The following is a 13944-nucleotide window of genomic DNA, read 5'->3' on the forward strand; positions in this document are numbered from 1 at the left end:
CATACAACTCATGCTCTTTTTAGGGCAAAGCAAAAAGCTGAGTTGTGGCCATTTTGTATTACTGTTTTAATCTTTTGTACATGTATCTTTTTTTTATCTTTTTTCACTTTGCTTTTGTATCTTTTGCTGTTTTTGTGCTGTAAGTGATGCAAATAAATTATCTATCTATCTATCTATCTATCCTAGATGAGACATAGAATACTCGTTATCCTATTTTACGTGGGCAAAGTCGCGTGATACAACTGCTATAGTAATACATTGTTATTTCAAAAACCTAGCGCTAGCATGAACTCTGTAGAAACGTCACCATAGAATTATACAAATAATGCTATGATAATATTAAATTTCGTCTGCCTCCAGAATTAATTAAATGTCCATAACTATAAATAATATCATTTAATTAAATTAAGAGTATCATTCGACTAGCAGACACTGCAGCATAGACTCTTATTTCAATAGACATGAAGTGTAAAATTAAAATTATAAACAGTTTAGTGTTTGTCGCAAATATATTGTGCATATATCACAACTTTTATACTTATAGTGAAAGAAAAAAGTATTTAATCAGTAGTCGAATTTTTATAGAATTATTCATTACTTCCGCATTATATGTTAGGTCTCTGATAATTATTGTAAACGGCACATTTTTTAAGATCGGGGATATGTCGTTGTTCTTCGTCGCATTGCACACAATTTTCTTTACATATACCTTTACAACATTAATAGGAATTTATCGACATTCACAATGTTTCTATATGACACTTAAAAGTATAAATCAAGTACATAGTTTTTGTAAAATCGATCGCAACTATAGGAAATTGTTTAAAAAGTTGAACATTTGGTGTATCCTACATCTGATATTCTTTATAGCTCTACGCATAATATCTTCCCGGTCTGTTTTCAATCAATTAATAAAGTCTACAAGTTATTCCGAATTCATACCAGTGTTTGTCATGAACGCGTATGAGACGTGTTCGCAGGCTCGTTTTTTAATCGAACTGAACATGTTCCTGATACTTATTATTGTACTGGATGCCCAATTGAGGTGTCTTGTCAAATATTTGTCTGATACGATAAAAATAAAAGTGTATAAACAAAGCACTTTAAAAACAAACAGAACTAAGTCGATACATGAATTAAGTACAACAATTGTTAAGGATTGGTTGACTATCTATCGCCATTTACGGACAAGTTGCAAGAATATAAATAAATGTTTTGGAACACAGGTAAATATTTGCCAACTTATCTATTTATTGATTTAAAAAACTTTTTTAATACTGTATCTCCATATTGAAGTTATTTTTTGCCCATTTAAACGCCGGTAATAATATTACCTATTATTGTAAACATGAAAGTTTGTAAAGGTTTTTTTTTTTATGGATGGTAATGGGATAATACCTCGCCTGAGCTAACAGTATACACTGGCAGGGCACCAGTAAGGGACGATTGGTAAGGATAAAAAGGAATTTCAGTTAGCCTATCGTGATGAATTCCACAACAAATTAGTCGCGATGGTTTCCAGGCGGAACCGCGTAGAGGTTCACCTGATAGGGTATATTAATGGCAATGGGGACTAACCTCCTCATTACTAAAAATCCTTTCCCCCCAGGAGTTTGTATTAGGCATGGGTAATATCTGTACCACTCCGATATTTATATATTGGTTCTTCTGAAATGATGGCGGAAAAAGCCATTTCCATAACGCCTATGCCAGGCAGATTTAACTAAATGTTTCTAACAGTTGCTTTATTTCAATATTATACATTGGAAAACCGATATATAACATACTTTTTATTGGGCAATATACAGCTATTACTACGATATATAGATATAACTATATATTACCCATCCTTAGTTTATATCCTTGTTACTCAATCATGCTTGTTTAAGCTGAACAGATTTAAACGTAAGTTGGAAATACTTAACCTAACTAACCAAGTTAATCTACCCGTTGTATATGTAAATATAGACTGCTCTATATACTGATAAATGCGAGTAAAGTCGCGGGAACTACTAATATTTATATAGATATATCATAGTAGATTAATTGTGATTATTTGTGATGTATACAAATAATCACAATTAATCTGGTAGGTATATATCTAATGCAATTCACACTATGAAACCGCGCGTATGCGTGCGCGTGTGCGTGTGCTTTTGTATCTCTCTCTCTCTCTCTCTCTCTGTGTGTGTGTGTGTGTGTGTGTGTGTGTGTGTGTGTGTGTGTGTGCGTATTTAGTGCGTGTGTATGTGTGTCTGTTTAATAGAACTTTATAAATAAAGATTACCTGCATAAAATTTGTTCGCTAAATCACCCTATAAAGTATAACGTTCCATAATTGCACATAAATAATGCTATAAAACTTTGCGAATGCCATAAGGTGAAATCGTTCAGTTATAATAATAATAAAATTATATACTATCTTATCTTATATTCGTATATGGGGTCAGTTAAGCCCTTGCACGTCGATCTATCAGGATCTTTTGTACTTCCCTCTGCCTTATACCATCATTTCATAGATCCTATATGTTACCTTAACTATATCCCGCGGTTTAAGATATCTGCAGTCTCCTAGCTCTGGAAAAGCCGTTCCCAGTAGACTCATTCGCATACTTGCCAATGAATGACAGTTGCACATCAAATGTTCCATGGATTCCGATTTCGCACCTCACAGTCTGCACAATGTGTCTGAAGATAGACCCAACTTGTATAGTATATGCCTTATTGACATATGTTCAGTTAGGGCACCCATAATGAGTCTAGCCTGTTGTCAGCCACCGCTGTACATGAGTTTATCCCATCCCTCAGCACTGTCGTTTAAGAACTTTTTAGAATGTCTAAGACCCCTCCAGTTTTCCATTCGTTTTGCTATTTTTTCTTCACATACTCCTCAAGGGCAGAATTAACAACATTTGATGCAAGTGCAACATATGGTTTAGGATCTATCATTTTTTAATTTAAGCCCCTTCTCGCCAACTTATTGGCCCTTTCATTACCTTTAATTCCTTTGTGTTTAGGGACACATACCAAACTAACCCTATTATGCCTACCCAAAATTTTTAAGTTTTGAATAATATTTAAGGTTAACCATGTTATATACTCACTACTACTAACTTTTGGGGGAAAGGGATTATCAGTAATGGAGACTAATAGCCCCATTGCTAGCAAGCCCTGTCATGTCGACTTCCACGCGGTTTCCCCTGGAAACTATCGTGACTAATTTATTGTTGAATTCGTCACGATGGGCTAACCGACCTGCCTTTTCGTCCTCACCTATCACCTTTCACTGGTGCCCCGCCAGTGTATACCGATTGCGCAGGCGGGGCTACCATTCCATTATCATCCTTTAAAAAAACTACTGTTTATATTCACGGGAGTCGTGCAATGTATTCATAACAAATAAATTTGTTGTATTACACAAAGTGATCGAAGTTCAAACAATGTCTCAGATACGTAAACTCGTTTATTCTTTATTGATCGCGTGTATTTTGTTTCAGATAATGTTTTCGTTCATGATGGCTTCAATAAATAGTATAATAATATGCTACCGTCTTATTACCATTGTAGTTAAAAAGGTATGAAAAATAATTTTAGATTAATATTAAATTAATCAATGATTACCGATAGGAAAGAAAGATTCTTTAGCGACGAACTCATATGAACAAGCGCAGTATAGGACACCATTAGATGGAGTGACAACCTCAATGGCATTGCAGGATATTAATGTACGCAGATGGCATGGGACCCGTTCCCAATGGCAATCTACAGGGGAAATCTATGTTTAGCAGTGGACTTTTTTTTATACAACTTAGAATGGCAAACAAGCTGACGGCCCTCCTGATGGAAAGTGGTAACCGTCGCCTAAAGACAATGAGCAGTAGCATGGATATAACAGAGTATACTGTTTCGCCCATGATACCTTCCATGCGTTGCCATTCCTGAGGACTCAGGTGTTATTCCTCTGTACCCTGTAAATTCACGCCATATCCCACCCTTCAAACCGAAACACTGCCATGCAAACACAACTGCTTCACAGTAGAATCACGAATGGGACAGAGGTACCCAAGCAATCGACCTTTGTACAAAGTCTCCCTCTGGTGAAAAGGACTTAGGAAAAAGGTGGCTGATTCATTGAAATTAATGCCTTTCATTTCGGCTTGGGAATTAAATATATCAAGAAGTCGATGATAACCTCAAACATGAGGTTAAGCTGGTATGCTACTTAAATGTCTGAAAAAATATTTCAAGATGGATCAACTAATACTGCTCTATCGATTGCAAATTCAACTCCACGTCAAATATTGTGATCATTAATTAAGAATTATCAAAATATATGTAATTTTTTTTTATTATTTCTTTAAAAGTAGAAGTACATCGACTATGTTTAAACTTTTCATTACTAAATTTCATTTCGATTGCATTAATATTAATTTGACATCTTATATAGCACTGTGACGAACAGACGGACGGGTAAAATTGCATCACAGTACTTCTTTTTAACTTTTCAATATAGAACCTTAAAAAAAGTAATGGGTCTTTTAGGTTTCTGTTATGTCTGCTATGTAAACCACTTATTAGTAAGCAATAACTGAAAGCAGTTAAAAATTTTGATTATGAACTGCTTTCTTGGTCTTTCTCTATAATAATTCAAGATTATGTTCCACGAAATGCGACTTCAATTTTGACAAAACCAGACATTTTGATTTGAATACTAAAGTACTGAAACGATTTTAATATTATTTTAATATCTGTGAGTATATTCTTTCAGATAAAAAAATAATCTTTGAAATCGGTTTACAACTAACGTTATAAGGTAACAAAGACATGAAAAAAAAATAAAGCAATTGAGAACCTCCTTTGGAATCTCGGTTGAAAAGAAGATCAATCTTCTTGGTTCCTTACAGCAATACACCAGTTAAACGACCAAAGACAGATTTTTACTGGTACACCGCACGCTAACTCACGTAACTAACGTGTTGCAGGCATCCATAGACTACAGTAATTGTTTAACTTCAAACGGGCTGTATGCTTGTTTGCCGCCTTCGTAGTATAAAAAAATTAACAGTAAGAAACTTCATCTGCATATTAATTAACAGACTATATCATACAATTTCCAGACCCAATATCGTTATTTAAGTGGTACAAATATGTCACTGACGTTATGTTATTACGCTGTAGTAATATTACCCATTATGTACCACGGACAGAAATTGGCCAACCGAATGACATTATTAATAACTTCTTTGGCGAGGTTACACAACACTTTGTTAATAAACTGTAAGTACGTTATTCTTGTACTCTTTAGTCGCGACATAATGTTCAGCCCCGGCATAGAATAGGCCACCCCTTCCTTTTTCGTAAATGTCGTAAGAAATGACTATTAGAACTTAATGGTCGAGGGATGGACAGCAGCATCCTTCTTAAAAGATCACTAACGCGTTGATATAATAATAACATTATTCTTGTATTACTAAATATTGCTTATATACCAATATTTATATTTCTATAACGGAACTACTTAATTTTATATTATTATATCAGCCGTTAATTGTCCACTGCTGGACATAGGCCTCTCCCATAAGGGGGGTCAATAGTCGCCGCGCTTGGCAAGTCGGTCGGCAGTCGTAGTTAGGCTTTGGTGATGTTTTAAGGACGCTGCTGCTCTTCCCTCGACCATTAAATTCCCTTAGTCGCCTTTTATGACACTCATGTGATAGAAAGGGGTGGCCTATTATATACCAGGCATACACAGCAATTTGTGTTCTACAAAAAATATTAAACTTCAATTATAATAAAAACCAGTTATTTTAATTTAAAAACTAAACTACTGAACCGATTTTGATAAAATTTCTATTATCTTTTTAGGACCAATTACTAAGTACATATATCCTTTCAAATAAAAAATATAAAATTTCAAATCGATTCACAACTAACGGAGTAATGAGTTAGCAAATATTAAAAAATAGAATCGAATTGAAAGAGAAGAAAAAAAATTAAGAATTTTTGAAGTCAGTTGTAAATGTTTCTTTATGTAAACATCTGTTATGTCTATTGTAAACAATAATTTTTCGACCTCACCATATTCCATGATGTAATGGGGAGCAAAGACGAACTGAGTATCTAAGATATCGCTTCAAATATTGGATCATTGTTCAGGTGACTCAGGTGAGACTCAGGTGTTATTCCTCTGTACCCAGTAAATTCACGCCATATCCCACCCTTCAAACCGAAACACAGCCATGCAAACACAACTGCTTCACGGTTGAAACACGAATGAGACAGAGGTACCCAAGCAATCGACTTTAAAACGGTGAAAATTTGAGGTTGTATATATTTTTCAATGCTAAAACATAATAAAAAAAAATTTAAAAATTTCTCAAAAAAATATTTTTTTTTTGGGGAGGGTTACCCTTATCATTGAGGGGTATAAAAATAGATGTTGGCCGATTCTCAGACCTACCCAATATGCACACAAAATTTCATAAAAATCAGTAAAGCCGTTTCGGAAGAGTTTGGTAACAAACACCGTGACACTAGAATTTTATATATAAGATTAATCATAATAAAATTAAAGCAATTCAATCACTTATGTTTATTGAAAATATTTTATGTATTTATCATAATTTCCGTACTTTAAAAAGAAGAAAAATATATATCGCCAGTTTACATATAATTATAGAATTGATTTTAATTCTAATCAAATTTTTAATTAACGTTACGTCGATGATCATAGAATTTCTTGAATCTATCGGTGAGATGGTTACAATGACAATTATTTTTCAAATTATAAATTTAATTTACAATTATACAATCATACTTGGTAGCGTTCAACATTCAAAATCTTTTGAGCATTTACTTAAAAGCATTTATGGCGCGCAAGCGTTCTTCAACTCAAATGTTCTTTATCAAAAAATATTAAGAAATTTAAATATGTTTTGTGTAATCAATGGTATATTAGTTCTGATTATTTCCATATCTTATTATTATTATTATATGTGGTGATTATATCCGAATCTTGGTCACAAGCTCGCTTCCTTATTGTTACACACATGTACTTGACACTTAATATTGTAATACAAAATCAGTTAGGGTTCTTGAATAAATCTGTAAGAGAAATCATAACACATTCTTGTGAATCCTTACAAATTGGCCGACCAAAGCCATTTGTCTTGTTGACTAAAAAAAGAATCAAAGATTGGACGACTATGTATCATTATTTGCTGACAAGTTGCAAATTTATGAATATATGTTTCGGTAAAGAGGTAAGTTTGTATTTTCCCTTCTCTCAGTTCGTTTGTAAGTGAAATTACTGTATTTTGTTTTTATTCCAATTACTTGTTACATGAATATTCTTTTTTTTCTAAAATTGTTAATATTAGTAGTACTTCATATTAATAAACTATTTCGCATTTTAGATTTTATTTTCATTTCTCATAGCCATAATGTACCACATAACCATAAGTTACCGGTTAATAAATGTGGTAGTTAAACAGGTACGAAATAAGATTTCATACATAAAATTCTCTTATAACTAAAACTCTCAATTTGAGCGTAAGTGACAATACCTTTTTTTGTTAGGAAGGCAAAAAAGCAGACGATCCGATTCCACATGGAATCGACTAACGTCGCCCATAAATACTTGCAATCCGAGAGAAATTGCTTGTGCGTTGCCGACCTTTTAAATATTTATAAGCATATTTTTTTGAAATGCCGTTATAAGGGGTATTAGAACGTTTTGTCACTTTCTCTCAAATTGAAAATTTAGGTTAATATATAATATAATATAATAATAATATATTTATATATGTCTCCTCACAAACAAATTTACACATAGGTATTTCGGATAAAATAAAATAAAAAAATAAAAACTTACTACACTACAATAACAAAATAGTTATAGACGTTTGACTTTTTATGAATAAGAAGGTAAGTAGATACTAGTATATTATATTACTGCAGATTTATCTCATATAAATCCTACAATATAATAATGTTAGTAGAGGCGATTAGGGGAACAAATCACAATACACTACATAGTACGTAAGAAGGAAATCTTGAAATAAAAACCTAGAATCTAGGTGGTACCAACATTAGTCGAAATACACATACTCGTATGTTAATCCGGGCGTTCTTACATTAAAATATAATGTGTACTTTGGAAAATTTCAACAATAATATTTTTATACCGTTTACAGGTTTACTATCCCTATATGGCTCTACACAGATGACTATTATGTTATTTTATTACATAGGTTTAGCGATTCCAATTATTTTCTATGCACAAAAACTGTCAAATAATTCAAAGAAATTAGTAACTTCTTTGGCGAAGCTACATATTTTATTACTACAGAAATGTAAGTGCCAAGCCATATACGATTAGCTGCTATTTAAATACTAAGTTTTTTTTTACATAAATTTGACAGCAACAATGCGAATTGCGAACGTGGAATAATGCATATGTCCGGGCCAACCTATCATAATCAAATAGACATGTACTTATTTATGCTACTTAGAATGGCAAACAAGCTGACGGCCCATCGGATGGAAAGTGGTAACCGTCGCCTATACACATGAGCAGTAGCATGGAAATAACAGAGTATACTGTTTCGCCCATGATCCCCCCACGCGTTGCCACTCCTGAGGACTCAGATGTTATTCCTCTGTACCCTGTAAATTCACTGTCATATCCCAACCTTCAAACCGAAACACAGCCAAACACAACTGCTTTAGAGTAGAAACACGAATGGGACAGAGGTGCCCAAGCAAACAACTTTTGTACAAAGTTTCCCTCTGGTACTTGCTGAACGGGAGTGAAGCGTTTTTCCAAACATCGTGTAGTCGAGGAAACCAGTTGTAAAGTTGTTAAGTGAAACATGTCTAAACCTGAAGGCTATTAACACTCGATTTTCTCTGCCTACACCGCGAACGACGTTGCGTAAAGATAGACATTTAAATAAATACAATCGCTGTTAAATAACTTATCGTACGTTAATTAAAATAGTTTTTTACAGCTTGAAAAAATTATTAATAGTAATTCTATTTCAGATTCAAAAACATTTACACTGAAATCCCTTAAAGACTTCCAACATCTTGTGATGACACAACCTATGGAACTTAAATTATTTTTATCATCCTTACCCATCGGCATGATACTCTTGCCGATATCTTTTGGATTCATATTAAGTAATCTCGTTGTTATTTTGCAATTAAACCACGCCGTTTAAACTAATAATAAATTTGTCGATACATCCTTTATCTATTAGAGACTCCGTAAATCCTTTAATATCTGTTTTCAATTAGCCACCTGATTGGCAAACTGATAGAAAATTCCGTAAGGAATTAAATTCGCTAACTGTAATCTCAATATTTTATGCCATAGGTATATTCTAAATAAAGTAAATATTGTGATAGCCCGAAGCTATTACATCATGTGTACCCTAAGTTTTGTACAGTATTTAATTAACTCAAAGGTTGTCTGGAAGAGATTGTTAAGTGATAAGGCCGCCTTTTGTATCATTTCTCATTAAAATTAACTGTATTTATTATTTTATAAATGGTGCAATAAAATGTAAATAAATAACTTTAAAAAAAATGCTATAATGTATAATTTTAGTTGTTGCATTTATAGACAGAAGCAGTTGCTTAAATAAAAAAAATACACCTAAAAATCTTATTAGTGCTTCTAATTAATTTAAAATCGAACATAAATTTCATTGTAATTAATTTATTGAATAAAAATTAAATAGAATGTATATAGTATAATTATACTAACATATAAATATAGCGTATGTATATATATAACATTTAACAACTAGAACCCCCAATCAATCACCTTGTCCTTAGAATAAGTGATTGAAATATAATCAAGTAAATGTACGATGTTTTTATTTTATTGTCACTTCATGGTTAATTCCATTTATTTTGGTGTTAGCCTTCACAAGTTACAAGTGTATCAAATATTTATAAAGAATGCCTAAAATCAAATCTATTCAATCATTAATATTTATTGGAAACACTTTATGTATCTATCATAATTTCCACACTTTAAATGGTAGGAAAAAATATTATACCATTGCGCATATTGTTATTGAATTATTTCTAATTCTATTGATATTCATAAAAAATTTTACATCGTTGTCTTTAGTCATTAACTTCGTGGATGGATTATCGGTATTGACAATTTTTTTTCTAAATGTCAATTTGATTCACAATTTTGCGACTATACTTGGAAGCCTTCAACATTCAAAGTCTTTTGATGAATTACTTAAAAATATTTATGGAGCTCACACTTCCTTCAAGACAGATACCCGATATCAGAAGATATTAAAGGAAATAAATGTATATTGTGTTATTAGTGCCATATTGATTATATCTTTACGTTTTTTTTTAAGTTGGCAACTTGTAGAGTATATAAACAACTACGTTGGTCAGGACTATTTTTATCTCTTCTTATTTATTATGGCTGCTATTTCCGAAGCACGGTCACAAACTAGATTTCTTATTGAAATCTACATATACTTGGTACTGGTAATTGTAATAGAAAACCAGTTAAAATTATTAAATGAATCCATAACAAAAACGATAATGGGACCTTGTAAGTTTATATTAAAACAAAAAGCCGATGCAATTGTCTCATTAACAGAAGAAAGGATTAAAGATTGGACGAGAATTTACCGTTTTTTGCAGACGAGTTGCATTAATATGAACGTTACTTTTGGTAGACAGGTAAACTATTAACATTTATTTATAATGCACCCAATCAAAATATAATTTCTTAGTTTAGTTAGTTACTCTCTAAGGTTAATCTAATATTAATAGTTTTAAGTTCTTATTTTTTGTCTTTATGACATGACACATAGTGCACACGCTAAAAACAGTTTTAGAAAGTGCATTCTTCTGCAAAGAAAGTTTTGGACGACAAAATTTAGGATAAGCATAGAAAAAATTGCGTAATGGAAACACAGATTATGGAAACAGAGACTATGGGATTGATAGCAGGATATATATTTATAATTTTAAGTTTGTTACCTTGTACACAGTAAATTACTTAAATCGCTACTGTCTATATATTGACGAAATTGGAAAATAAATCAATGCAACCACTTATCAACCTGCAAATAAAATAACCTAATATTCGTAGCATTATAAAGCTACTTATACCTCTGTACATAATATCAATATCGATAGTATTATAAAAAAAATAACTATGGACTGGTTGCATAGATATCATAGAAACAGTTTTTTGTTCAAAGTGACGCAGGCTTAATCTTGAATTTATTGCTGTTGTTTTCAAATTCGTCATATAAAGTAGACAAAAGCATGACTTATACAACCTACTATTAGTTCCTTTTTATTTTCATCATTTAGAATTCCAAATTCAAAATACCTCATTTCATATTAAAAAGAAAACATTATAAAGACTAATAGATTTGCTACAGCTATGAATGAACCCTTTGATGTTGATACGTGTATGACAGCGGAAAAAATAAATGTACCATAGTATTGTTTTCTAATACAAGTTTCATCCTGGTAGCTATAATGCACAGGCGGTACGCAATAATCAAAACATGTGTGTACTTGGAACACACTTTGTATAACAAATAAACGCACGATCTTTTTCTTTTGTATGCTTCTATTCTCTTTAGGTAAATCATTACATTCCTTTGAAGGTGAAATAAATATAATGATGTAGAATATAAATATATCTAAAACAAGTTGAGAAAATTACATAAAGCTAGTCGAGTTTTGCCTCAAGTTGTCATCAATTAGAAATATTGAAAATTATTCAAATGTTTTTGAAAATTGATAGGTAATTCCATTGCAAACATTCTTAAAACTTATTATTATAAAATATTTTTTAAATCATTTTTTAAAAACTTCAGCCATGAAAAAAATTTTATGCATTAATAATAAATGTTTATATTGTTACTATTTCAGATGCTATTTACAGTTATCGTAGCCATGATTTACTATATAACCATATGTTATCGTTTCATCAACGTTTTAGTAAAAAGGGTAAGAACATAACTGTATTACAGTCTAATAATCTTATAGGTACCCATATCAAAAGTGTCAATATGTTACTGTCATGCGAACAATAATCACGTGCATATTATAGGCAAGTCCGTTACGTGACTAAATTGGATTAACAATCAAATGCGCCCGGGATTTCATTTAATTTTTTTCTTTTCACACTGAATGTGTTAATAATGCTAAATAAACTATTATTTTCAATTTGGAATAAAGAACTCTTTAGTCTTTTAACATAACTACTCTTGAGAGCTAAGTAAAAAATGTAATAAACATTATTCCTTAGCTCACTGACATATAATAAAAAAAAACATTTATTTTAAAAATTGGCGGGAATTTGAAAAACGTATAAAGCGCAACTAGATTAATCTGTATTCAGAGCAAACAAAATCACTAAATCGTACGACATATATCGTTGTTTGGATAAAATTAACATAAAATGTATCATTTACAGGTTGTCTACCCCAATTTCGGTGCAATGCAAATGATGGCTCTAATATTTTATTACACGGCTACAACGTTTCCAGTTATGTTCTATGGACAGAAATTACCCAATGAACTGGCCATACTGAAAATTTCTTTGGCAAAACTACATGTTAATTTACTACAGCATTGTAAGTAAGCTACTATTTAATTTATTAGAATAATGATAGTAGGTAGGTATCTTATTGTTCCCTACAAAAGACAGATTATTAGAAAACTTAGCAAAAACATAAATTACGAGAAAAAGATCACACGTTGATTCGCATTTTTCTATTTACTGTTAAGTACAATAATATTTTATTGTTGGCAATGAACGTTTTATTTATTTCAAGTGTCTATAATTAAAATTTTACAAAGAAAATCGGTGCCTCTAATTGTATCAGATTAATAAGGAACTATACGGAAATATATCTTATCGTTTACAAAAAGATTTGTCAATTTAGATTTAGCAACGTAATCACTTAATACAGCTAAAAAGAAATCAAACAGTTTTAAAGTTGTTATAAATAAACTTTAATAGGGGGAAAGGAATTGTAAGTCATGCGGACCACTAGTCCCATGGCTAGCAATATACCCTATATTGCTGGACTGGTATCAAGTCGACCTCCACGTGGTCCCCCTGGAAACTATTGTGCTGAAATCCAGGTGTATTCATCACGGTGGGCTAACTGACCTGCCGTTTCATTTTCACCACTGGTGCCTTACCAGCTTATACCGTTAGCGCAAGCGGGATTATCATTCTATTACCATCTATTAAAAAAAAACTTTAATTAGTGAATAACTGCATTTTCAATAAAATAAAAATAAATAACTTACAGATCCAGATCTGTCAACACTGAAACACATTAAGGACTTCCAACGACTAGTGACGGCTCAGCCATTGGACTTGAAGTTATTCTTACCCTCCTTACCAGTTGGTATGAACCTGTTACCCATGATAATCGGATTAGTAATTAGCAATCTTGTTGTCATTTTACAACTAAACCATGTCGTGTGAATGTCGTGTATAAAAACTCCTTCAATATTCACAAATAAATATTGGATAATCCTAAAAGTGGCTTAAAACTTCTATTGATCCTAAATATTATCGATGCTTGGTAAACATTGAAATTCATCTTACTTGTATTACATAAACGAACCTTATGAAAACAGTATGTGTTCTCACTTATAAAAATTTATTACTTTAATGAAAAAAAAATTAATATACATAATGGGTGAGCGTTTTGGGAGACTGTAAGGCTCATCCAGTTGTTGTAATAAATAAATAAATAAATAATGGAATTTCCGTATATGTCCTTAATCTATCTATCCTATTTAAGAGCTGCGCTCTTGTCGGTGGAGCTCTCGTCACTCATTATAATTTTCAGCGAGTCTCTTCACCTCTTGATACGACACGACACCAACTCCTACCTTGATCCGCCTGATGTAACT

The 13944-nt window shown here is 32.0% G+C and overlaps 1 protein-coding gene across 1 annotated transcript; it reads left to right on the forward strand.

Moving 5' to 3' along the window:
• Positions 1-953: 953 nt before the first annotated feature.
• Positions 954-13510, forward strand: LOC116413393 (uncharacterized). Its single transcript, XM_052901497.1, has 6 exons — positions 954-1226; positions 3498-3575; positions 5118-5277; positions 11951-12015; positions 12485-12644; positions 13332-13510. Exons 1-6 carry the CDS (start codon positions 954-956, stop codon positions 13508-13510), a joined length of 915 nt encoding a protein of 304 aa, XP_052757457.1.
• Positions 13511-13944: the final 434 nt, after the last annotated feature.

This window comes from Galleria mellonella, unplaced genomic scaffold (assembly GCF_026898425.1).
Source record: "Galleria mellonella isolate WM207_F2 unplaced genomic scaffold, CSIRO_AGI_GalMel_v1 utg78, whole genome shotgun sequence".
NCBI classification, from domain to species: domain Eukaryota; kingdom Metazoa; phylum Arthropoda; class Insecta; order Lepidoptera; family Pyralidae; genus Galleria; species Galleria mellonella.

Coding starts and splice junctions, on each gene's coding strand:
- LOC116413393 (XM_052901497.1), top strand. CDS start 954: ATGAACGCGTATGAGACGTGTTCGCAGGCTCGTTTTTTAATCGAACTG. Junction 3,576..5,117: donor TTACCATTGTAGTTAAAAAG/GTATGAAAAATA, acceptor TACAATTTCCAG/ACCCAATATCGTTATTTAAG. Junction 12,645..13,331: donor TGTTAATTTACTACAGCATT/GTAAGTAAGCTA, acceptor AATAACTTACAG/ATCCAGATCTGTCAACACTG.